General features: G+C 47.1%; 1 protein-coding gene across 3 annotated transcripts; it reads right to left on the reverse strand.

Annotated features, from left to right (window-relative positions):
- Positions 1–438: 438 nt before the first annotated feature.
- Positions 439–27,157, reverse strand: LOC121590911 (phospholipid-transporting ATPase IF). Of its 3 annotated transcripts, XM_041911095.1 has the most exons (8): positions 18,080–19,843; positions 11,805–12,018; positions 10,595–11,700; positions 10,313–10,522; positions 9,816–10,219; positions 5,223–6,542; positions 4,817–5,146; positions 439–2,321 (listed from the first exon to the last, which is right to left on the reverse strand). In XM_041911095.1, the coding sequence occupies exons 1-8, from the start codon at positions 18,191–18,193 to the stop codon at positions 2,096–2,098; spliced, it is 3,924 nt and encodes a 1,307-aa protein (XP_041767029.1). In that variant the 5' UTR covers positions 18,194–19,843; the 3' UTR covers positions 439–2,095. The 3 variants fall into 3 exon arrangements, with proteins under 3 accessions (XP_041767029.1, XP_041767039.1, XP_041767020.1); XM_041911105.1 differs by lacking the exon at positions 18,080–19,843 and adding an exon at positions 26,515–27,157 and having other exon boundaries at positions 9,816–10,522; XM_041911086.1 differs by having other exon boundaries at positions 9,816–10,522.
- Between the last annotated feature and the right edge of the window lie 61 nt (positions 27,158–27,218).

The following is a 27,218-nucleotide window of genomic DNA, read 5'->3' on the forward strand; positions in this document are numbered from 1 at the left end:
CCGTACGCCTGGACCGTGCGGAAACAGTGCTTCCGTCGCTTCCCAGCACCACACTGTCCGCTGCGAAATCAATCTTGATCGCGCGGTGGCGCAAGCAGCGCCGGCCGGTTGGGAAAAAATGGCACAACATTTGCATATCTTGCCGGGTGGGTGGTTGCGGGTGCGCTATCTTTCGTCCCGGCGCGACAAAACTACCACCGTCGGGCCGAGCCGGGCGGACGGGGAGGACACGTTTTGCCCGTTCCGCTTGCACTACGCTTGAGATGCCATTCACAAGTAATTTGCTTCGGCGCGAGCTGACGCTTCGCCCGATGCTCAAGGTTTTGCCGGGGACGTCCTTAGCGACGGGCTCGAAACTTTTTGTCATCATTAGTCGGGTTTTCGGAGCACACACACACACACACACACACACCCAGCCCCCATTTTGCGCATAGTTGGTATAGTTTCGAAACGTGTTTTATTTGTGTAAAAAAAAAAATAGCATCACCATTTTACAGCAAGACACTGAAGTTTATCTTAACGCTACCCTTTGGGTACAGTCGAATCGTTTTCTTGGGCTTGGTCTTTTCCGTATTTGGGGGTTTTTGTTTGTTTTGTTTGCTTTGTCGGTTTGGTCTATATAAACAAATCCTACTGTACGTACTTATTGTCTATCGCGAGTTAAAGGTAATAACCCCCTTGCGCTCCGGCACCTGCTCCACGAACGCTTGGGGCGGCCGCAGTGCAAGGGTAAATCCACCGCTCGTAAATCACTCACTCACTCACTGTATATTCTTATAAAAATCCTCTTAATGTACATACTTTATGGCGCGGGCCCCTTAAAAATCGGAAGACGGTAAACCATCGTTACCAGCGATCCTGCAGCATCCCGCGAGGGATTGGGGTGAAGGCGAGGAGGCGGCACTGCGAGCTCAACCGGTGGCTCACACTTAAAGGCCCCTCCGCCTCCCCCCCCTCCCATTCCCAAACCCCACAAATGGTCCCCGCGGGTTTGCCTTTAGCCGGGGATTTAAAAAATGGCATATTTTGTGCCGCACGAATATTAACGAATGGAAAGCGCCGGGCGTTGCTGGCTCGTCCGGGGGACAGGAGGATGTAAAAATATAACACGCAAATAAAACAGTAAAGGCACCAGCGAGCCGCCCAGCCAGCCAAACCAAGCAGGACGTCCGGTACACGGCGGGGACGGACACGAAATTCTAGCTTTGGGTGCATAATTTAACTCGACGGTTATTAGCCTTTCTTATTTCGCTGCTTTGCTTCCATTTCGGTTTTGGTCCTTTGCTCTCTCTCTCTCTCTCTCGATCGTTTCTTCTTTTTATCTAGTATGTTTTGCCAACTTTCAACGAAGCTTGCGATACGTTTATAACCTAGCACAACAGGTCGTGTTATGTTTATCGTTTACTTATGTTTCTTTTCTTTGTATAGTGGTGTTTTTCCCTTTTTTTTTTGGTCGATGCTGGTACTCAAATGGTCGCCTCTAGCTTGTTCTGGGTTTGGGTGCAACCGTTTCAGGGCTCTTCTTCGCCACTCGGCGAACAAGTGCTGGCACAAGGCACACAGCGCACGAGACGTATTGCAGACCTTGCCTTGCTGCGAAACTTCGCATCAATAAACTGGTAGCGCCCTCTGCAAACACGGTTTGCATTCCCCCCTCTTTTGGCGGCTGCTCGTGTCCGGAAACGAATAAAATATGGCTTTTATGCACTATTTTCGTTTTTTGTTTTTTTTTTTATGTTTGTTTTGCTTGTCGCCCTGTCACGCCATAAACGCGTTCGCACCACCCTCCTTCGCCCTTTTCAACGCAAACAATCGTTTTAGCGTTCGGCTATGGCTTAATAAATAGTGTGCAAGCAAACGAAAAAAAAAACATAGTTAAATAACTTAAAGCTAGCTTACTGCAGTCATCTAATGCTGCCACACTAGTTGGAAAATGTCTTATTCTTTAAAAGCGCCCCACTTTCAAACTACGCACACACAGAAAAAAGAGGGGAAAGTCGTTGAAAATACTGGTCATACTGCCATACTGCAATGGTGGAGGCGCGGAAAGGAACCGAAGGTGGTCATGTGTTGCCGGTGATGATGGTCGGTCGCGCTAAAGATCGGTCGACTGCAGCTCGTTGCCCCGCCACTGGAACAGGGCGCGCCGGTACTTGGCACCGCCCGGGAAGATGTGCCCGAGCTTTACGCCGATCGAGCGGATCGCGAGCATCGTCAGGTCCGGCAGGAAGCCCGCTATCAGTATCACAAAGCTGAGCAGCCAGAACGTCAGCGAGGAGAGCAGGTTGTTGTACACTTGCAGCATCGAGCCGTCGTAGTTGCTGCAAGAAAAAAAAGGGACAGGGAGACAGCATTAGTACAGCATTGTAGCGGACGGAAGCGGCTGCTGTTCTTAAAACCGACACGTTTAATGCTAATTACAGGCTTGTTCGGGTTCTAATATGTCACAGGAAGCTTTAACGGATCAGTACTTTTGCTTCTTTGCCGTGGCTGGGATGTCTCCTGCTTTTGCCAACCAGCCGTATCTGGGTCAGACGCCGGCAAGCTGCAGCTCATTAATTCTAGCGATTACGGATTACGCTCTACGTGTAGGCGAAGCGCGCTGGGTGCCCGCTCTTTCTTCGGAAGTCTAGGAGTAAACATATTAACGGCTAAGCTGCCGGTCAAATGAAACACTAGTCTCTGTCTCTGTCTTGTTCTCATCATTTCTGTGTTCCTTCGGGAGAGCATTCAGCTCACGATTTCCGTCATTTCCATCGAATAGATTACACCCGGCCAGGCCCCATTGGCGCTTGTTTTGTCGAAAGAAAGCGATACGTATAGACTATAGCAAAGTGATTATTTCTTCGGTCTGTTTAACCAGACCGCCTATCGGGATGTTTCTTTTTCTTTCATGGCCTTGAATGCCAGGTTAGCTGGTTCAGCATTTGTCGCTAAATAATTGGAGCAGTTTCCGAGACGTAAAGCACCATTCCTTTCAGCAGCCTTCTAGAACCTATAATTGAGTTTGAACATGCCGTAGCATTGCACCGAAAACTGGAGCTTTATTGCTTTCCATTTTCATCTACCATCTGCTCTTGGGGCGCAGTCGACTTCAACTGACAGTTCTAGATAAAAACATCGCACGATCGCCCACCCTAACTTTGGACTTCCTTTTCAAGTCCTCCCCAGGAAGACTTTAAGGCGGGCTAACAAAAAGCCGCAGCACGAAGACTCGCTTGCGGATGCTCTGGGGTTTCTCTGGGTAGAAGGATGCTCCAAATGCCATAGCCCGGGCACAGTGTGCGCCACATGACGGTCGTTTCGGGAATAGACGGGGAGCTGTGTTAGCACGGCACAGGACGTTCCTCTGTGCAGCTGCTCATGGGAATCGCAAATTAACCGATAATGATAAACATTCCAGCATGAGACAACAATTGTCTAATGCAGTCTCATCGTCTTGGAAGCAGCTTTGAAGGCCACAAGTATAAAAGCGCAATGAAAACAGTACATCCAAAACAAGGCAAACTCCTGGAAAATGAAGTGCCAGTGTTTCATCAAAACAAAGTATTAAAGTATTTTCATCTCTAGATCAACTTTAATCGCTCGAGAATCATCCTCATCATGTGAATTTCACGCTACGATTAAAAGCCCAATTATTTCATTATTAACTCAGGCTTAATTAAATTGGCAAAAAGCATCAGTACCAAAACTGAATTCCGGTTTGTTCCGAGAACGCCTGGAAGCGACAACAAACAAACAAAAAAACAGTCACTCTCATGCTTTGGTAATGCCAGATTTTGTTTGCTAAAAGGAATGGGTTTTGCAGAGCACGAGCACATGAACGTTGTGCAATAGAAAAAAAAAACATATCGCTCGTGAAATGTTACGTGCTCGTGTTCGACGTAACAGTTGCGAATAAGGATTCTGCAGGCACACGATGAAGTAATATCCCACGAAGAAGGTAAAATCAAATGGAGTGGAGAGCAAACAAAAAACGCGAAAGAATCAATATCATTTAAGTTAAACAAACACTACCGCACAAATAAGAGCTACAAAAACGATGGAATCGTATAAATTTTGCCATCCATCGGTATATACTCCAGAGCATTGGTAATAGAATTAACTTCTCCATGTACAGACCGAGCTATACAACAAGATTCAATTAATTAGCGATTCGTAGGCTAATAAAAAACTATGCAAGATAATGTGCATAAGTTGCTAGCTCTAACGGAGCGCCATTAGACACTCTCATGCGATGTAGTGTATTCAGCATTATTACCTGACAATAAATAATAATAATCCAAATAGATGTAATAATACTGGGGATTTACTGAAGAAGTCCAATGTTTTGGGGTGATGACATCGTCGATCCAGAATGGTCTGTTGGAGAACTGTTGTGTTTGAATATCCCAAAACAAGCTGACTCAATATTAAAGGAACTCTTCTCTTGAAACAAAACTTCCACGAGTGCGGATAGACATTTTGAAGAAAGTTAAATGTAAGTAGAATTGAAGCTAATACTGAATAATTGAGCTACAAATTTAAACGCTCTATTGGATTTGAGATCTTGAAACAAAAAGCTCCAGAAAGTGCTAAGAACCTAAGGCCCATATCAAAAAGTCGGTTCTATTAATTCCTCTTGAAATTTAAACCTCTGAACCTTGCCTAACTCTACGTCTCCATCATAACCCTACGTCCCATAAGGTTATTACGCCTCAAGCGACCTCCTCTTGAAATTGCAACCTCTGAGTCTTGCCTAACTCTACGTCCCCATCATAACCCTATCTCCCATAAGGTCGTTACGCCTCAGGCGACGGTTTCCCAGCCTACTTACATGTTCAGCAGATTGTACACGAAGGTGGAGCCCATGAAGGCAAAGATCGAGAGCAGGACGGTGGCAATGAACACGTACGATTTGTAGATCGACTCGATCAGCAGCTTCAGGTTGACCAGCACCACGACGTTGTGTATCAGGATGGTACCGTAGCAGGCGAAGCTAGCCGTGGCCGGCCAGTGCGCATAGATTGCCGGGTTCTCGATCCACACCGCGTACGAGAAGAAGTAGATCACCGAAAAGTGGTAGATGCCGAGCACCATCCAGCCGATAAAGTACTTCCACGCGTACTGCTTGTTCCCTGCCACCTTCTGGTACAGGGCGGGATTTCTGCAACAACCAAAAACAACAACATCCGTACATTAGTATCACACTGCGCCACAGCAGACCCTCAAACTTCACTCACTTAAGTAGCGTCTGCTCTTGGTACGGTTTCTCGGTGAGCGCTAGCACCAGCACCGGGATGGCGGTGTACACGACGTTGTACAGCGTGAGAAACACCGAGTCGTACACCGACTGGTTGGAGAAGAGGCTGTGTATCTGGAAGTACAGCTGGATGCCCATAAACACCAGGTTCTTATAGAAGAAGTACAGCACCAGCACGGCTAGCCGCGTGCTGAAGTAGTGCCCGTGCACGAGCAGCAGCTTCTTCAGCATGCAGAACTTGGCGAACGCGTAGTCGGCGCACCGGGCGGCCTGCCGGCCCTCGCGACCCACTATGCCCAGCCCGACGTGCGCCTCCTGTATCATCGACACGTCGTTCGCCCCATCGCCGATCGCGGCCGTCACCGGCGCACCTTCCGCCGTCTTCATCAGCTGCACCACCTCGCTCTTCTGCAGCGGGCTGAGCCGGCAGCACAGCACCGCCCGGCACCGGACGCTCACGTCCCGAAACTGCTCCCGGTGCGCTTCCAGCGCTATCTTCAGGCTGGCCCCATCGATCAGCATCGAGAACGGGACGTCCCGCTGCCGGAACATCTCCAGCGCGAGCGTGTCGAGATGCTGCTGCACCTGGTCCGCCGTGCGGCATTCGGTGATGAAGTAGCGCGCCGCCCCGTCCGGTATGTGCCCGCAGCTGAGCGCTATGTTCAGGGCCGTCTCGACCTTATCGCCGGTCAGCACCCACACCCGGATGCCGGCCTGGCCGAGCGCCTGCAGCGTGCTCTGCACGTCGTCCTGCAGCGCGTCCTCGACCGCGGTCGCCCCGAGCAGCTCCAGCTCGGTCTCGACGCGCTGCTGACATTCGGCGACCCGCTCCACCCGGTCCACTAGCGAGCTGCCCGCCTCGATCAGCTCGTCGTGGAACGCGCGGTACTGCTGCTCGGTCAGGCGTCGCCGGGCGACGGCCAGCGTGCGGAGCCCCAGCTTCGCAAACTCGTCTATGTGGCGCTGGGTCGTCTCGATCAGGGGCGTGTGGGCACACAGCGGCAGCACGTGGCTCTCCGCTCCCTTCGTGTACAGCCAGATCTGGCCGTGCGCGTCCCGAACGATGATGCTCATGCGCTTCCGGTCGGAGGTGAACTCGAGCACGGCCAGCCGCTCGTACTGTATCAGCTCCTCGTCCGGGATTTCGCCCAGCCGCGAGCGGACGTTCGCCCGGACGCACGACCGGCGCACCCTGATCTGCATCTGGTCGCCGTCGTCGCCGATGTAGACCAGGCCCATGCGGGCACACGCCTCCACCAGCGCCTTCTCGTCCGGGCTCGAGGCCTGGTAGTCCATCTTGCTGAAAGGTGTGGAAGAAAAACGGGAAGCATTAGGATGGTACGACGGATGTATTCCAGGTTTTTCTTCAACAAGCATCAAGTCCGTTTGGATCTTAGGATCAAGTCTTCAAAACCATTGGATCTTTGTGAACTTCTGCAGTGTAAGGAATTCCTGGGCTATCCAGGGATTTTCACACTTCCTAAACCTCGTTGTCTTGCTCCTCATTCTTACATTGTTGACTCGTACGTAAGCCCGCTTTAGGATCTTTGTAAATTTCTACAGTACAAGGAATTTCAAGGCTATCCAGGAATTTTCACACTTCCTAAACCTCGTTCTCTTGCTCCACATTCTTATATTTTTGCTTCAAACGAAAGCCTTTCTCCAGCAAGAAACAGGATAATCAGAGATCCAAATTCTTTGCGTACGTTTGCCAATTGCTGCATCGTCAACCCCTTTTTTGATCGATTCTTATCCGAAAACCCAATTTCTTTTCCAAGTAGGTTCTTCCCCATGGAGGCATATGATGCGCCTTTTGTCAGCGAATTCCAACGTGCGGGCATACAGAAACAAGGCAAAATATCGCATCTTATTGTCTTTCAATAACCTTTAGAGCTATTGGTGATGTTTTCTGGTGGTGTACATTGATAAATTTTGATGTTTCCTGTAATTTCTCCAACGCTGCCTTTTATCCTCAATTACTTCCGTTACGGCCTAATTGCTTTCCTACTTTTCTGAAGATTAAATTGACTGAATCCTACTGTTCCCAAAAGGCGAGCTATTATCACTTTGCCTGCATGTGATAAAGTGTTTGAAATTGGTGTTTACTCGTCGATTACGTGTAACGTTAAGAGTTCGACTAAGCCCATCCATTAGCGTAATTATGCCTTTAGCACGGCCGGTCCGGGGGTTCGAATCGATTAAAGTTTTTTTTTGTATCAACATTTGGTAGCTTTTGAGCCTATCAAACAAAGGTAACATGATCAGACAAAGAAACAACTGGAAGAAGGTTTACAATCTAGCTGCTTCAATTTTATAACGCACTGATACAGGGAATACAATGTTTCTTCTACACACCATGGCACACCATGTCAATCTGATAACTCATCACCTACCTTGGACATATCTGCAATCACACACCCCAAGGGTTTGTTTTGTTTTGTTTTAACAAACTATTCAATCTTGCAGCAAATTAAGACTGGCTACGAAATTACTCAGATTTGGGAACTGGACTAGTATGCAAGCGAACAATTCGTGCTAATCATGAATTAAATTAAACTGAACAATCCATATCCTGTTACGAGAACCTGCACTGATGACATTATTTACAAACCATTTTTTTCTAAACTACAATACTGTTCCAAAAACGAATGCTAAAATTAAAAAAAAACCGTCCTAAAACATTGAACATTTGTTCTACGGAGCCTTCTGGGTTGTTTTTCAATGTATGTGCCCTGTGCCACAAGCACACAGAGCATTTTGTTTGCAAAGCGAGTTTTATTTTGTCTTCTGCAGGTCTTAAGACCGACCAGCTTTAATTACGTTTACTTTTCAATCGCAGCACGGCAGCACGGAACCGAACGTTTGCTGATGGGCAAACAATTGTCTAGCGAAGCGCGCCTGCCGATCCAGGAAACTGTCGGTGACAAACAACGGTGGTGCTTTTTTATGCAGAAAAATAAAAGAATATCTACAGCGGCGGCTTGTTTCGTTGAAATCCATGCAGCACTGTACGCCTTTTTAGGTTCTGTTGCGTTGAGATGGAACAATGTGCGTGTTTTTAGCTTTAACTCCCCTCCAAACGCTTATTCCAATCGCGATAGAAAGGTGTAACCATTCAAACTAGTGGTGGGAGCCCGGAATCGGACCTACCCGATGTTCCGTGTTCTGAATTAATTCCAGAGCCGATTCTGATTTCGGAGACAATTCCGGAGTTGACTCCGGGGGCGATTCCGGAGTTGACGTCGGATCCTACTCCGGAGTTGACTTCGGATCCTATTCCCGAGTTGACTCCAAATCTGATTCAGGAGTTGACTCCAGGGCCGATTCCGGAGTTGACTACGGATCCTACTCCGGAGTGGACTCCGAATTCAATTCCGGAGTTGACTCCAGAGCCGATTCCGGAGTTGACTCCGAAACCTATTCCTGAGTTGATTCCGAATCCGATTCCAGAGTTGACTCCAGAGCCAATTCCAAATTTGACTCCGGATCCTATTCCGCAGTTGACTCGGAATCCAATTCCGGAGTTGACTCTGGAGCCGATTCCAGAGTCGATTCCGAATCCGGAACCAATGCCGGAAATAGAATCGGCTCTGGAGCCGATTGCGGAATTGACTCCGGATCCTATTCCGGAGTTGACTCCGAATCCGATCCCAAAGTTGACTCCAGAGCCGATTCCGGAGTTGACTCCGAAACCTATTCCGGAGTTGATTCCGAATTCGATTCCAGAGTTGACTCCAGAGCCAATTCCAAATTTGACTCCGGATCCTTTTCCGCAGTTGACTCGGAATCCAATTCCGGAGTTGACTCTGGAGCCGATTCCAGAGTCGATTCCGAATCCGGAACCAATGCCGGAAATAGAATCGGCTCCCGAATCGGAATCGATGTGGGAATCACAATTATCTCCGGTAACGGAATCAGGATTAACTCCAGAATTGGAATTAGCTCCCGAATGAGAATCAGTTCTTGAATTGAAATAAGAAGTTTCAGAAGCAAAATCAGTCCGGAAATCTCCATGAGAATGGTTCGTTTAAAAGTAAATTTTGAGTTTTTGCGGCTATCAATGCGTAGAATCATTGGATCCAAACGCCTATTCTTATGGAGATGCTGAAACCAACTCCGTTTCGAAGCCGATTCTGATTTCGGAACCAATTCTGATCCTGGATCCGATTCCCATTCTGGAGCCTACCAATGCCAATTCTGGAAATTTAATTCGAACCTACTATCCGGAATTGATTCTAAAAAACTTCGGACCTAGCTGGAATCGATTCCGAAAAGAGGGGTTTCCCATCACTAATTCAAGCACAGCACTAGAAGCAACCTAATCCTGTTGAAAGACATCGAGAAGTATGTTTTTGCTAACCACAGTCGTTAAGGAACGCGAGGTGGGCGCACGGTTGAGAAAAGCTTTCGGAAAAGCAACGTGTCACTTGAAAACATCTTCATCTTCAAAGCACCAAAACCTACCGCCTTCTATTGACGTACTACCACTCGAGGGCAGGTGTAGGCCACTTCCCATCGCCGCTGCCATGGAGACGCCTGGTGTGCTGTGAGCCACACCCATCACATCACTTACCGAATGAACGTGTCGACCTCGCGCTGCCGCAGATGCGACTCCTGCCGCTGGACGAGGGCCGACTCGTTGTAGGCGGGCGCGGCGTACGATTCGCGCACCGAGCGGGACAGGTAGGAGCCCCGGTTCCGGCGCAGCGTCACCACCGGCCGCTGGAAGGTGCCGGTCGGGCTGTCGAGCGCAATCTGGTAGCTCTTGGGCCGGTTCACCCCGATCGGTACGTGCGACTGGGTGCGCCGGTGGCCGAGCTGCTTCGCCTCGTCGTGCACGAGCGGGGCCGGCTTCTCCTCGTACGCCGAGATGGTGCGCTTCAGCTCGAGCTGCTGCACCGGCAGCTGCAGGTTGCCGTTGCTGCCGGACGCGTGCGGCAGGATGAAGCTGCTCTCGGTCTGCCCCTCGACCAGGCTCTGTGGACGTGAGGTGGATCGGGTTAGTGCCGCCGGCGCAACGCGGTTCAAACCATTGAACAGGCCACTGGTCGGCCGTCGGCTAATCCGTACAGTGGATTCGTCGTCTGGCGGCGGCGGCTGCTCGGCTAGCGGCGGATCGGGCGCGTTCCCCACGGTGAACGACTCCTCCATCAGCACGTCCGTCTCCTTCGCCTCCTTGGGCGGGCTGGTTGCGTCCTCCTCCGTCTCTTTCGTGTAATCGCCCGCCACCTGTACCGTGTGGCATACGGCCAACGCTTGGAAGAACTCATTCACCTGCGTCTGCGGGAAACAAACAACGAAGAAAACGTCAACAAAAGATGCCCGAAAGCAACGAAAGGAAGGGTGCGTTACCGGCAGCTCGTTGATTTTGAGCGCGGCGCGCCGATCGCCGGCCTCCAGCAGCCGGCGACCCTGCTGCTCGTACTTGCGGCCCGCGATCGAGCACTGCTGGAAGATCATGATGTTCTTCGTGAGCGTGCCGGTCTTGTCGGAGAACAGCAGCGACACCTGCCCGAGCTCCTCGTTGATGTCGGACGTGTTCACGATGCACGGTTGGTCCGTCTCCTCGTCGTACAGGTCCGGGTCCCACTCCAGGTAGAAGCCGCCGAGAAACTTGGCCATCTCGATCGTCACGTACAGCGAGATCGGTATCAGGTAGTTGAACAGTATCAGAAAGGAGAAGAAGTCCTGCAGAAACTGGGACACGCGGTAGTTGGACAGCATCTCGCCGAGGTACTGGTTGTGCTCGGTCCGGTACTCGTCGTTGTAGCGCTTGAGGAAGTAGCTCACCGTGACGATCACGACCAGCAGCACGAGAAAGAACACCAGATACTTGTTGACGTACCGCTCGCTCGAGCTCATCTTGCTCGTCGTCATGCGGCTGTTGAGGGCGAGCTTCGTCTGCTGCCCGGTGTAGACGGCACACCCGATCGCCCACTCGGTGTTGCGGATGCGGCTGCCGCGCAGCAGCAGGTTTTCCGTGGCGAGCGGCAGCACGCTGTGGTCGCCGCCGGCGACGTACGCGTCCGCCAGCTCGATGCGCCCGTTGAAGCTGTACAGGTCGGTGTGCGGCCGCTCGTACTCGATGCGCCCGATCGTGTGCAGCCGGTCGGGCGGCACCACCGGCACACCCTTCGGGGCGGCCATCGTCTTCAGGTTCGTCTCGCCGTCCAGGTTGGCGGTGGTCACGTAGCACCGGCCGTGCTCGTCCGAGCTCTGCAGCAGCACCACATCGCACGGGATGTCGCAGTCGCGCGACATCAGCACGATGTCGCCCCGCCGGATGTCCTGGCAGCGTATGTCGACCGTCACGCCGCCCCGGATCACCGTGACGGGCGAGAAGTTGACCATATTGTCCGCCCGGTAGCGCAGAAAGCATTCGTACCCTTGCTTCGCGGCCGTCACCGCTATCACAAACACTAGCGGCACCAGTGACGTCATCGGCGATACTGGGCTATCTATTTTTAGGGATGAAAAGCGTGCGTAAAGGGAGTGGCGGTTTTATAGGCCGATTAGAAAAGATAAAAACAATCACTCGCAAGGTTCGCCGCTTATCACTCACCTATCACTATCGAGATGACGGTCATGAAGAGGAAGTACAGGTTGGCGATCCGGCGGAACTGCTCGAACAGGTTGAGCGGCAGGAAGGTGATCAGCGTGTACTTGGTCGACTTGATGCGGTTCGTTTCGTTGGTTTGGGAGCGCTGCTTCTTCTCCTGAACCTCGCAGCCCACCTTCACCGTGAGCGAGTCCGACTCCTGCGACACCCGGTTACCCTAGATTCGAGCGAACGAGGTTTAAGTGTTACATTATACATAAAGCAACTCTAAAAAGCAAGAGAATTTATGTCTAGGGTAAGAGATTCTTGTTGTCCTGAATAGACGAGGTATTATGAGAACTCATTATGAGCATCTTGCTATGGATAAGCCATAAAATATGAATCTGAATTCATCTTTAAAATGAATGTATGAATCTAAATCTCCAAAGATTCGCGAATTGTCAAGTAATTATTAAACAATCAAGATATATACATCTTCAAAGATTAATGGATCCCTCTGAAGATTCTTCAATTTCTGAAGATCATCGTGAAATTCATGATTCCAATTTGACAAAAAAATATGGCTTGAATGTTCTGATAATTCAATATCTTCAAAATTATAAATCTCTCAAGATTCGTGGTTTTCGAGCAATTTGTAAGTCTTCAGAGATTCATTAATCTCTAGAGATTCATGAATCTTTATAGCTGGGAGGCCTATATCATGTATATACGAATGGTTGCCCCGAATAAGAATGGAAAACTATGATTCAATGAAAGAAGTTCATTGTTTGATTTCTCCTTTTGCGCCTTTCAATGTTTTTTGTTATATTGTAAATTTGTAATAACGTTATTATAAAAGATTTCAAATTTGTTCCGTAGGAAGCATAGAAGAAGCTCACGGTGATCCGCAGGATTCAGGGTACCCAAGCCTGTCTTAAGCCACTTATTCCATTTGCTGTTTTAATATATTTTATTATAATATACTTTTGAAGAAATAACTTGAAGAAATTTTGTTTTACAAACTCATAATTATGTAAATGCATATTGTTGGTAATAAGAAGAGCAATATCTACGGGGTTTTTTTTTTCAATGCATATGTCTATATCAATACTATAATTTAAAAAAAATCCGTGAAAACTCGTTTCCGGAATTGATAATACCCGATTTAGTAAATCCCTGAGTACAACACTAAACAAATTCCAGAGAGCTACGGTTATTTATTTTGGAAATTACTCGAAATAAAAGGAAGAAGAAGAGATCTAAATTAGATCCAAAATGTTACCACATTAAGCAAAAACGATGCAGAAATGAGGGAAATTTCCTTCCGAACTCAGTGCGGTTATAACATAAATAGAATGGAAACTTCTGTAGACGATAAAAAAAAACCCCGCACTAGGTAGACAATGCACGGAAAGAAAGAGATCTTGAAAATACCGTGCTACCGATATAGTGCTTCTTTCTGCTTATCCAATGTGCCACTTTCTCAGCTTGTTGTTGATTGAACACAGAAGCAATTGCTTCCGGTCGTGGCAAGGTGCTGGGTATTGGAAGGTGCTTCATTAGTCCGGTTGGATGCTGCATTGTTGAATGCCATCCTTTCTACTGTATCCTGGTATCCTTTTACTAGTTTCTCCTCAACTTTCTTATGTAGTGTGCATTAAAGTTTTTTTTACCATACCAATGCATGCTAATGAATGAGCGGTGAATATTGATGGAAATATGTACAAGCTTGTACTCTTTGGTTCACAATAAGTCGCTACGCTAACGTTGGAATGCATATGGAGCTGTGTGCGTGGCGTGGAGCAGGGAAATACTCCACCGTTATGATTCTATGAAGAATTCTAAAGTAATTGATTTTCTTCTTGGAACGTCAATCAATTTGAAAGTATGAAACTGCTTGGACATTAATCTGCACAAGAAACATAAAGTAACCCGCAGGAGAAAAATCTATCGAGGTCTCATTTTATTGCACATTTCTTATCGCTGCCAACCTTCTTGCCAATCTTGTACCACATACTAACGTTTTTCAAAACCCTCCTGAAGAATTACTCTGGCCGATTAGGCGCCGGGCTCGATTACGGGTAGTTCCATTTTTATTTCTCAACAAGAGTTCTAGGTTTCCAATTTTAATTTCCAATCCAATACCGAGCCCAGCATCAAATTGAAGTGAGAACGTTCTCGTTCATTTTAATCCTGCACCGAAATAGCGTGGCAATTGTTAGGCTTACGCAGGTTTGAGGTATAGCTAAACCATCCTAGCCAATCGTAATTTCGCTTCAATTTCTAATAGTGTTTTGCCATCTCCAATTTCTGTGATTAATGTTGTTATATATACATTATCCTTCCAACGAATTATTATTATCGCTACCATCGCGTGCCTAGGTAGTTAGAGTGAGAAAAGCGTTTTAATTTTAGTGACATTGGACTACATTTTTGTTGAATAATTGCGCTCTGATCGTAAAATTAGCTGTAAAATCACATTAGCGCACACTCAATTATGTCCCAGTTCAGACTTTCCGTCGCGGATCATCATAATGCACGTGACCCGTTTTACATATAGGACAAAAAATGCACCTGTTAGTATACAACGCTAGCTAGCGACTGTCGTATCGCTTGTGTTGGTACCTGCAGGCAGCTCACTTATTATAAACAAACCCGTAACTGTCAAATTTATTACGAACATCTGCAGATGATAGTAAGAATTTCCTTTCCCAATCACTCTCGTATCCTGCAAAGTCATCTTAATCGTTTTTCGACATGGTGTATGTGGAATGGGCTAAGAGCTTTGCTCTTTACAAATGTAATGTAGTTGCCTTCGGTCGTCCATGTAATAAAATTCCACCGCTTACACGCTCTGTGTACTCGTAAAGCGTTTGGAGAATTGGTGAAAGACCCGGGCGTATGGCTAGACGAGATTTTATCACTTAAATTCCACATAAACACAGTCATTAACCAAGGTACTAGGTATGATATATCGATGAACTCGTAATTTTGATGATCCTGCATGTCTTAGATCCAGCCAATTCCGGCAAATGTTTTCCCTCTTCGTCTTCTGTTCCGTTCCCTATCAGTAACCGTGTTAGCGTTTGTGTTCGCTATCATCAAGTTGGTTAGGCTCAAATATTTACGTTGGGTCAGGTTAGCTTTGGTAAATGTAATAAACATTTTTTGTTGAACCTGATTGGTGCACAATTTTTAAATATTTTTAATAACTGTAAACACAATTGCTAGTTGTTAATGTTTGCTATTTGTTGTACGGCTATTTATCACAATTATTTAAATGTCTAGTCTAGACAATCGCAATCCCGATCAACACCAACAATAAAACAGCAATCTTATGCAATTTAGCAAACAATCAATAGCGCGGCCATTAAAGCCGTACTAAGAAAGCGAAAACCGCGTGCCGAGCGAGTGGTCACGCGGTGCAACACCCTTGCAGCTACTGCCACACCTTTGGCCAATTATCAATCGTTTTCAAGACGCGTGTCGTTTTGGGGCTCAACCTAAAAAAAAACCATAAAACGAAACACGCATTCTATGAGGCAAAACGATGCAAACATGATTTATGGCCCATCGCGAACATCGCGAACATTGCAAACTTGCGACACACGGGCGGTGTGAATCATCAATCAGGCCGGAACCGGGGGGGGGGAACGGTTGAGTTGTATGTTTCGAAGATAGAGCGTTTTCGACCACCTTTGTCACATTTTCAGTGCGTTTCTGTAATCTAACGCGTTATCTGTCGCGGTCTCCACAAACTCTTACATTCGTGCACCGCCATTACAGCACAAAACACACACACACACAATTCCCCGAGCAGCAATGCCGGTTTTGTGTGTGTGTGTGTGTCCTTGTTTGTTGCTCTTGTTTGCTGCAGTTTTGCCCTCCACCTCAGCAGCAGCAGCAGCAGCAGCAACGGTAGCAATGGTTTCCCACGGCACAAGAATCCTGCGTGTCCTTGGGAGATTGTATGTTTTCTTTTGCTTCTTTTTGGTTTGGCAATTTCATCTCCCGCCGGTAAAGCTCGCGGGACAAGTGCCAATCATAGCGAGCAGGGACATCCCTCTTGTGGTTTCAGCGTTCCCCTCGTCTCGTCGTTGCCTCTCCCCTCCCCATAGGCGCCCTGTTGCTGTTGGGATTTTCAAAACTGCCATGGTGGGGCACGCTGAAGCTTCAGCCCAGCAGCTTCACATCCTGCTTTATGGCCGTTAGCGTGCGAGCGGGACCCCGTTAGAAGTACGTGTATGTGTGTGTGGTGTGTGTGTGTGTGTGTGTGTGTGTGTGTGTGTGTGTGTGTGTGTGTGTGTGTGTGTGTGTGTGTGTGTGTGTGTGTGTGTCTGTGGTTCTTTTTTTTAATATGTTTGGTTTGGCTTCGTTTCGTTTAACGTCCTCGTTTTCGTCCTGCATTTCGCACCATAAAATCAGTTTGTATATGTGTGCGCTCTGAAAAGCAGAACTAGCAACAGGTAATAAAACTCCCAGTTCTACGCATCGCCCTAAACGCTTGCCTTCGCTGGCGAACGAACATTTGCGCCAAAATGAAAATGTACTTTTGCATTCTGCGAGTTCTTTTTTTCTTTTTTTGCGCCAATCACGCAAATGTGCATGCATCCCCGCCGTACACCGTTGGGTGGGTGCCATAAAACTTCCCTGACGAGCGGCGATTCAGCAACGCACGCCAGCGGTCATCGCCATTGGTCGCACAGATGTGCCCGGGGATGATGCGTCAGCGTCGCCGGCGGGCCATTAAAAAATAATGAAAGAAAAGAAATCGAGCGCCCGATCGACCAGTCCGGAGATGAAAAAATTGTATTTCAAAAATATATCGATAAGTTGATTTGCATTGTGACGGACTGCCGAGGAGACGGCGACATAATGACGGCCGTAAAAATGGCACCGAATGCAGCAATGAAAACATAATGCAATATGCGCCCGGCCAGGAAGCTGTGCGTTCTGGGGCAAATCGGATGGGGGGGGGGGGGAGGTGGAGTTTAGAAAGGAGTTGGGGTAGCAAGACACAACAACACGGTAGCGGTCGTTAAACTAAGCGTTAAATGCTTCACCTATTGTTACTGATGCTGCTGTGTAGTGGTGTTCTCTCTGGAGCTCCAATTCCGACTTCGGCTAAATCGGATCCATTAGTCATCCGGAGTCGAGGTCAGCCGGAGTCGGAGTCATCCGGAGTCGGAGTCGTCCGGAGTCGTCCGGAATTGTCCAAAACCTTTTGGAGTCATCCGGTATCGGAGTCATTCAGAATTGTTCACAGTCGTCCAGAGACATCCGGAGTTATTAGGAATCGAATCTTAAGGTTACTGAAGTCGTCTGGAGTCGTCCGGATTCGTTCATTTCGTCTAGAGTCATCCGGAATTATTAAGAATTACCCGGAGTTAGCCGGAGTCGGAGTCGTCCAGAGTCGGAGTCGTCCAGAGTCAAAGTCATCCAGAGTTGGAGCCGTCCAGAGTTGGAGTCATCCGGAGTTGGAGCTATCCGAAGTCGTCCAGAGTCATCCGGAGTCATCCGGAGTCGTTCGGAGTCGTTCGGAGTCATCCTGAGTTATTAGGAATCGAATCTTAAGGTTACTGAAGTCGTCTGGAGTCGTCCGGATTCGTTCGAAGTCGTCTAGAGCCATCCGGAATTATTAGGATTCACCCGGAGTTAGCCGGAGTCGGAGTCGTCCAGAGTCGGAGTCGTCTAGAGTCGGAGTCGTAAAGAGTCAAAGTCATCCAGAGTTGGAGTCGTCCAGAGTTGGAGTCATCCGGAGTTGGAGCTATCCGAAGTCGTCCAGAGTCATCCGGAGTCATCCGGAGTCGTTTGGAGTCGTCCGGAGCCATCCGGAGTTATTAGGAATCGAATCTTAAGGTTACTGAAGTCGTCTGGAGTGGGGCGAAGTTGAAGACGCCGGCCGTCTTCGGCCGATTCCCACTCTGAACGACTCCTGACAACTCCAAATGGCTCCATAGAACTCCGGATGACTCCGACAAAGACTTCAAAGGGATTCCAAACATCTCCGAGTAATTCTGGTCGGACCAACCCATCCGTTCTTTACCCATCACTACTGCTGTGCCTTTGCTTCTCAACAATCACAAATACACACACCGTGCCCCACCCGAAAGAAGGGCAATGTGTGAAGAAGTTCATTTTTCTAATGACCCTGTATCGTTTTTTTGTTGTTGTTGTTGTTACTTTGGTTATGTTCTCTTCTTTTTGTGCGAAAGACAACGCATCATAAAACGCGTCGGGCTAATGGCGCACACGGCGTGATGAGTAAAGGTTCGTCGCTTTGCCTGCTGCGGCCTTACCTTGCTCCGGCAGAAGAGGACGCTCCAGCAGGACCGCCGATAGCTGTGGGTCCGCCCGTCCCCTCCATCGTCCTGCAGGGCCATCTCGGCGGCCGGTTCGATCTCCTGCACCATGTGTGCTCACTTTTCGGGTGGTGAGTGAGTCTCTTTCACACAAAAAAACGCGCCAAAAGAGCACACGCACAATAAGGTTCGCCGCTTTTCTACTAGCTACCACGCCACCACCGCAAACGCATACTTTTGTTACCCGGTTTCCCTCTCTCTCTCTCTCTCTCTCTCTCTCTCTCTCCCTCTCTCTCTCTCACACTCTCTTTCTCTCTAGTTGTAACTGCAGAAAATCGGTTGATCGGGGATTCGATAGATAAGCGTTTGAGTGTTTGAGCAAACTGTCCGGCAGCAATCGCACCGTTTCCGCCACTGTTTGATTGATGGACGCGGTTTGCGCGTAGGTGCTTTTTTTTTTGGTTTTGGTTGCTGTTTAGGTTTTCTTTCAAGCTCTAGGCACACACACACATCAAACACTTCCGGCGTGCACAAAACGGCACAAAGCACGGGGCCACCAGCTTGTAACCGAGAGCGAACAACAAAACGCTGCACTGTACTTAGGAACCGTGCGGATGGTGGGAGGGTACGATATGACACCTGATTGTTGATTTGTAACTACACTGTAGGCTTCTGTTGATGCGATGATCACCCGCGCACCGCTGACAATTAGCACCACGAGGGACACGCACACTCACCCCCACGGATCTGGCCCGGTCCTTCAGGCGCACGGTGGTCGGTGTTAGCACACTAATCGCACACGACCACTAAGCACAACTGTTGTGTCCCCCCAAAAAAAAAAAAACACAGATCCCGCACACACACACACACGACACGCGAAAATCCGGAAGTTGGCCGCACGCGCGCGCTCTTATTCGCGCGAGAATGCTCAATGCCTCCGATCCAGCTTAGCCCGTGTGCGAACAGCGAATGAGCTGCCTGCGTTACGCTGCAACTGCGAACGCACTAAAGTGCACTCTCCATTCTCCCCTTTTCGTGGCGCGCGCCCTTATGGCACCTACGCGGCGTCTCCACTCGCCAAAGCGATCCTTTTCTTCGAGAGCGTCGGGCAGCCACAGCAGCCGAAGCACACAGATGCGCGTGCGCGAGCTTGTGTGTCGGTAAAAGGGCATACAGCGCTAAGTTACACACTCTCTCTCTCTCTCTCTCTCTCTCTCTCTCTCTCTCTCTCTCTCTCTCTCTCTCTCTCTCTCTTTCTCTCTCTCTCGGTGGGTACGTCTTCTACGCAAATGGAAGATTAGTGAGTGTGACTTTTGCTTTCTAGCTGCTCCCAACCGGGCTGGCTTCGAAGAGAACGAGAACAAACTTTGGGAAAATACGGGGCCGGCTTTGCGTATGGTTCACGCGTGGATGACGATGGTGACACTTGCGCGGCCGTGCAATTTCCGCAAACGCTTCCACCGGTGACACTGCAAGTTGCCGGCTCGGTACAGTTGCCTAAGACTGTCCCAAAACTAACCCCGCCGCGTAGGGACGTAGGGTGGGCGCAGATAAGATAAGCAATAACTCGCCCACGGAGCACCGGAGCGTAGATATCAGCGCTTCTACACCCGGGGGCTCTGCTTATCGCGCCTGTTCTCGCAAATACACACACACACACAGAGACAGACAGAGAGACAGAGAGACACAGAGAGAGAGAGAGAGAGAAGCACCCATCAAGGTGTGGACATCGAGTGACGAAGGGTTGAGAAAAATAAGATACTCCAAGATGCTCCACCGGTCACTGCCGGCTATCCGCCGTGAGAACACTACTGTGCAAACCGAAGTCTATGGGGGAAGGTTTGATTTCTCGGTGCGGAATCGGTCGGCTTACTTTCATCGAAACGAACGTTGTGTGTAGATTATTGGCGGAAAGAGAGACACTGTGCTCTTCGTTTTTTATGTAGTTTTGGGAATTTTTAGACAGAATACCACCAAAGCCACTTGATCGATAAATACCTTTCGGGATAGATCACACACAACTTCCTTTTTTGTTGAAACATAAAAACACACACATACACGGCAGAGATTGCCACATTGAACGGGTGTGTCGTAATTTGATGACTAATTTTGAAAATAACGATATGATAACGATTATCAGAAGGGTCCACACACGCACACGCTTGATGATGATGAAGGGGCGCGCAGCAGTACTGCGCGTTTATTAGATCATCTCACGTACTAAAGAAAAGGAAAGGGTGCGCCACCGCCGCCACTTCTTGTACACATTCATCTCCCTTTTCTTTGTCTAACTTCTCCTCTTCAGGTATTCTTCTTGCTCTTCTGTCCTTTCTTTGGCGCCACCGCAACTGATGAAGTCGGTTTACGATCCCCACGGTTCCGCTTGTCTGTTGGCTTTACGATTTGTGCGCTCTCCGCGTTCTCGCTGCATTTGGAAGCTTGAGACCCTAATGTGCAGATTCACAAAAACATAAAGTCCCTTTAAACAGTACACCATAGGACGATCAGTGGCGGATTTAACGGTACGCGGACTGAGCGGCCGCGGGGGGCCCCGTGAATGGTAATTCCAGCATATGCAAAAGTGTGTACAGTAGCCTCATCGAAAACTTCTGTGCCCAATAGAGGCCTCATGGACTCATACTTGGTGTTTAAAAATGATCTAGAGCTATCGCTTGATATTTTTTTATTATATCGTTTCCTAGACTTGAAAAAAAATTCAAGTATAATTATTCGTTGTTAGGCAGTGTGTTAGATCGTCATCAGGAAGTTTGTGATCTAGGTTACACTGTACTCTAGTTTAAATTTCCATTTACACGTTGACAACACTGTTAACAAGGCATACAAGATGCTAGGTTTAATCTTTCGACAATTCCGTGAATGTAATGATGTCTTATGTCTTAAGTCGTTGTTTACTGGTCTTGTGTGCTCGTGCGTGGAGTATTGCTCAATTCTTTGGTTTCCGAATTGCACTACGATGATTAACACAATAGAGGCAATAAAACGAAAGTTTACAAGACTTGCCTTAAAAGGCGACCAATTCGGAGGACTTAGAACCATACCAAATTATCGCTCGCGTTCCCTTCTGCTTGGCCTATAGACGCTCAAACACCGTTGTAAGGTAAAACAGTGTGTAGAGCAGACATACCTTATATGGATACAATGAGCCGTTACTAGCTATGTCAAGGCAATTCAATACATGGTCCTATCACTTTGATTTAATTCAAAGTCCAACACATTTAAAGAAAATATTTTACTAATTTACAATTTTGGCGACACCAGATTAAGGCAGATGTTAGGGGAATAAGTTAGGGATTAGGTGTTGAATAGCTAAATAAATAAATTGAATTATTAATTAATAAATAAATTAATAACCTATACGAGTAGTTCAGGGATCAACCCCCCCACCCGGCAGCAAATCGTCACGGTGAGTTTAAAACAAAGCCAAGTGTAATACCCCCCCCCCTCCCCCTCGCTCGACACCAACAGGGGGCCTCAACTTCTTTTACCGCTTAGGGCCCCCGATACCCTAAATCCGCCAATGAGGACGATGCGGACCAGACGCTTTAGATCGAAAAAGGGAACTACCCCATAATGATCGAATATAATTGGGAATTTTTGATAACAGATCCAAAACAGAATGAGACTCTTGATAAGAGAGCAGCAGAGTTTAAAAAAAGAGTCATACGTTAGAGTCCATCATAAAGTTTCTCGATGACGTATTTCATTTCTGGGTTGAACCTGTGATGGCTTCAATAAATCTACCAGATCGATAGACGGAAATACTAAAGCTGCGGTAGTTTGGATGGTTCTCAAACCGAGTAGTAGCTGTAGTTGATACTAATAATAGTAATCACACATTTCTAATAGTTTCTTTAATTCACATTTCGAATAGATAAAATAATGTAAAGGAAAATAATATCTGTAAGAAACTGCTAGAAACCTCCAACAAACACTAGCAAAGAGAGTCGTTTTTTTTTATCTGGGCTCCAATGGTTGCTTGTACACCACAGAAATGAATAATTTAGACCTTTGTGTACTTCCTCCAGACTAGTGTTGAATTACATGAATCTTTCGTTGAGATTCATTCATATGAATTTTCAACTATAAGTGATTCGAATCTCGAATCTAATATCCATAGATTTTAAAATTCCATAGATTCACTACTCTCCAAAGATTCAAGAATTATTGATTCTCTAAAGAAAGATGGATCTCCAAAGATTCATGAAACCATAAGATTCATCAATCCATGAAGATTCATAAAGCTCCAAGGATTCACGAATCTTTGGAGATGTATAATTTTCAAAATATTGAAATTGCGCGATCTCATGGTATATTGGTTAACTCGCACGGCTTGCCCGTCGAAGCCTAGCATAGACCGTCTCTCTGTAACAAAAACAAAAACTATCCGACTCCGTGATACTTTCCAAGCAGTCTCGAAAACCTGTATATGCTGGCATGACCATGTAGGTTATATTTGGATATTTCTGAGTCCATAGAAATTCATGAATCTTTGAGATTTGTGAATCTTTTCAACTGAGATTAGGATTCATGAATCTTAATCATATTTATCCAACACTACTCCAGACCAGAGCATACTACGGTACGCGGGCCGCATGCGGTCCTCGAGAGCATATAATGCGGCCCGCTATGACTATTTAAGGGTTAAAGCAAAAATATATATAATTTTGGTTTTCTTTTATTAAAAATGTAACCTGTACTTTTTAAGTTAAAAAAAAGCTTCAATTATATAGAGAATTATGGTACACAGAGATTTTGATACATGCAGTTAATAAATTTTTTATCTAAATGCGATTATAACGTTCAACCATAAGCTAAAGGTAACGCGTCAAAACGGCCCACGAAGTGAAGAAGGCTGAAGAGATCCTCTATGTCCTATAGGGAGACAATGCCCTGAACGAGAATCAACCTTTCTCCGAGCTTGCGGTAGGCTAGCGCGTCTTTCGAATTGACCATCGGGTGGGCCACTCTCATGGATCTAAAATAAGCAACAAGATACACGACATACCATGAATCAGCAACAACCAGAAACACTCCACCGAATCAGTGCTCAAGCGAATCGTTTAAACAATGTTTACGATAGAATCAGTTTATCAGAGACGACATTTAACACCGCCCCACCCTCACTCCCCAGCTCTTGGCAGTGGTTCGTGACGTCACCAAAACTACGCTTCTGCTTTCCAGTGCTCTTAAGCGCTCTCAGCGATCGGCTCTTAAGCATATTTTTTGGGCCAACATCTTATGGAACCATAAGTAGCCCCTCGTGTATGTGTGTGTGTGTCAGAGGAGGAAGAGGGGGCACTCCAAACGTTTCCAGCAGTAAACGGCAACCGATCCTCGCAGCACTTGCCAAACGTATCGATCTAATAAAATAATGGCGACGATTCTGTGTGTGCCCGTGCTTCTTTCACTACCAACCCCCCATCACCGCCATGTGTGTTAGAACTGCCCGCACCTGCTTGTGTCACCCGCACCTCGGAGAGGGAGGCGTGACTAGAAAGCCATTCCTAATTTCGTTTCGGGCGGAAGGTTAAACGATGGCAATGTGGCGCGTCAGCAAACGTGACGTTTACGATCGCGCGCGCACATTCACCAGGCGCTTCGGCCGTTCGAAATTGAAAATCACGGTGCACCCGAAGCCCCGCTTCGCCCCGGTGTGCGGCGGGGAAGGGAAGAATGTGCATCCATTGTGGCAGCAAAAAAAAAAACTAAGAGTAACCCATACAGATGATTAATCAACATAGACATAAAACCAAATTTGAACCGATTCTCAATCGAAAGCAGATTGTCATGGTTAGGAAGTTGAGCATTCGAGATGAAGAAGTTGGGATTGTGTGCATGTGTGTGTGGATCGCTCTTCTTACTGACTGCGTATAATGAACGACGGGTTTCAAGTAATCTTTCAATGGTAAATCATATCTTAAAAACGCGACAGTTATTGCAAGGTCGTAGAAATCTTTTTTTCGCAATGTTTGAATGAATTCCTATTTTCCTATTCAAAATGTATGACTTCCCTAGACTTTCCACTACTGCAGCTGTTTGATCTACAGTGCTCAAGGTGTTTAAAACATTGTATAAGAAATACTTATTGCAATTGTACACTACATGTTAATTAAATATCTCATCCCGTTAATTCATGAATTCGTTAATTCTAATACATTGTACCACGAACATTCGTCGATCAGTTCAGTTAACAAACCAAAGAAACATGTTCTACACATGGCTAAAGAATGCATTCTTTATAAGTTTGCTAAGTCCCAAAGTTTTGACATGTGTTTTCAAGCTGTGAAGGTGGTGTGGTTTTATTATAGGCTTATTCGACCATACAAGACATTCAAATGGAAAAGAAAGGCTAAATGAAATAATTGTAGCATCATCGTTCAAACTATGATTTAAGATTTCAAATGTTCCTTGGGATAGTTACACAAATCTCTCTGATTCTGGTTCGATCACAGAGACCCATACTGCATTTATATCAGTCCCAGAACTGGGCCAGGTACTCTTGAACCTTTCCTGATCCAGGCGGCCGAACTGATGCACCGGGAATGCACCTGGTGCCTAATGTATCGGAGACATGGAATATATCCTGAACCTGGTCCGGTCATAGAATTGATTCCAACTCCAAAACCAGTTATGGAACTGAATCCGAATCATTATAAATCGTGGAACTAATTCTACATTCCTAATGATCCTGGAATTCAAATGAATTGTATAGAGGTTCTTATACTAGTTCTAATCCTGTTTTTTTTTTTTTCATGAACCTATCCCGAGTTAAAACCTATATTCCTGAACCTATTCCAGTCGATGTATCGGAGGCCTGAAACATATCTTGAACCTTTTTCGGTCCTAGAATTGATTCCAACCAGGTCAGATGGAACTGAATCCGAATCATTATAAATCGTGAAACTAATTCTACATACCTAATGATCCTGGAATTCAAATGAATTGTATACAGGTTCTTATACTAGTTCTAATTCATTTTTTTTTTTCACGAACCGAAATATACCGAATTAAAACCTATATTCCTGAACCTATCCCAGTCAATGTATCCGAGGCCTGGAACATATCCTCAACATGTTTCTATCCTAGAATTGATCCCAACCTAGATTTCAACCAGTTCAGATGAAGCTGAATCTGAATCAATGTAGATCGTGGAAGTAATTCTACATTCCTAACATTCCTAGAATTCAAATTGATTGTATACAGGTCTTTACACTAGTTCTAATCCTGGTTTGATCCAAGAACTTATCCCGAATTCAAACCCGTATTCCTGAACTTTTTGTAGTCCAGAAACAAATCGTCCCAGTTCTTTGCACAAGTTCAAGACCTGTCCCGATACGGTCATATCCCTCCACGTGACTCCGCAGCAGTGGTTAAATGAGCGATAGTCGTTTTAGTAAAACGTTTTGCACTGAGCATTAGATCCTGTAGTAAACACTCACAGTTACTTTCATCTTATGGGAAGGTTTCCAATAATTAGACTTATCAACAACAATAACAAACAACTTGCTGAGCTATCAACAAACAATATCCCGCTATAAGAATATCCTATCGGCGAATTGGTCTGTTGATGGGCGAATATAGTGCAAGCAAGCACAATTAAGAAAGAAAACAAACGCGTGTTCTCGCGTGCAAGCATGCTACCAGCCAGGCAGAGAACGAAGGGAAGAGCATCAGTTTAGTATAAATAATGTAAATAAAAGTACACACCCGAGGGTTCAGAATCTCAAGCCAGCCATGCCACATATATTCTAGCCATTATCGTCGTTAACTCGCCGCATTCCAACTCACTTAAACGTGCCGTTTTCTTTTCATCTTTAACAAGAATTGGGCTATGGCTTTGGTGTACGATGTGTGGAATTTTGTTATTTATCTCCGCTCTCCGCGCTTTTCAAAGATTATTGGGTTTTGCCCCCCCCCACCATCCCGTTATCATCGCACGTAACTCAATGTTTTTCGGCCCCAGGTTTCGCCAAACAATGCCCACTTACGGGCGGATATCGTAATGCGGTAGCGAAGAAGTAGACGAACAGGAAAAATACGAACCCCGGCTTGGATGAAGGGGAGTTCGATTATGATCCTTATCGGGGAGTTCGCGGATGATGGGCGAACGAGGCCGCGGTACCCAAGAGATTAGATAAACCGCGAGCCTCTAGCCTGCGCCCTGCCAATACAGAATGGCGCGGTGAATTGGCGTGGTGGAGAGGAAACAAAAAACCCTCCAAAAAGGTGCGATGTTGCAAGCATGCCCTGCAGTGAATCATTGCGTACGGGCGCAACCTTTCATGCGAGGGGGTCACAGGAACCCTTTTCCAACTTCCTGCTTGGCGAGGACCGCATGGTCTTTCGCTTTTCGCTTCCGAATTGCCTTAAAGCTAGTAGGGGTTAGCAGGCGTGTGAGTTCACATACTTACCATGGTTGTATGCGCAGGGATCTGGTCGGCTCTCGGTGTTGTTTTACTTTCTTTCAAACTTCAGCACGTGCTGCGCTAGGGTGCTTGCGCTTCGCGCAACTACAGCCCGCGAAGAACACAGTCTCCCTCTATCTCTCTCTCTCGCTCTGTGGACAAAAGTCTTCCGGTGCGGCTTAATATCACTTCAAAAACAGGATTTAAGGGCACCTCCTCCGCACCGTGTGCCCGCCCGTTGGTCGTACGCAAGCAAAAACAAAACAAAACAAAACAAAAACAGACACGGAGAGCACCGTTTGCTTGTCACGCCATGACGTAGTGGCGGCGCTTAGTAGTTTCCCATTGTCGTGCCCACACACAAACACACACACACACGCACACACAGATACTGAGAGGAGAGAACCGAACTGGTCCCGGTACGGGTTGCTGGCAGAGTGTGTTCCGGCACTGCCGCGTTGCGCAGCACCGAGCGCACCAAGTGTCGTGAAGCGAGTCCGCTCGGTACGCGTACGTATATCTTTCTTCAAAAGCTTCTGCCCTGCCTCCGGAAGAGGGAGCAACGTGCAAAGCGGAGTGCACCGGGCTGTATCTGTGTGTGTAGCACACAAGGGTGTGTGCGATCGAGAACCAAACGATACGGCGATAGCGCAAGGAACGATATTTTACCAGCACGTCCATTCCACCTACCCACCCCTAGGCAAAGGCAC

This window comes from Anopheles merus, chromosome X (genome assembly GCF_017562075.2).
Source record: "Anopheles merus strain MAF chromosome X, AmerM5.1, whole genome shotgun sequence".
NCBI classification, from domain to species: domain Eukaryota; kingdom Metazoa; phylum Arthropoda; class Insecta; order Diptera; family Culicidae; genus Anopheles; species Anopheles merus.

Coding starts and splice junctions, on each gene's coding strand:
- LOC121590911 (XM_041911086.1), bottom strand. CDS start 18,193: ATGGTGCAGGAGATCGAACCGGCCGCCGAGATGGCCCTGCAGGACGAT. Junction 11,701..11,804: donor CGTCATCTCGATAGTGATAG/GTGAGTGATAAG, acceptor CCCTAAAAATAG/ATAGCCCAGTATCGCCGATG. Junction 6,543..9,815: donor GAGGTCGACACGTTCATTCG/GTAAGTGATGTG, acceptor CACACCTTTCAG/CAAGATGGACTACCAGGCCT.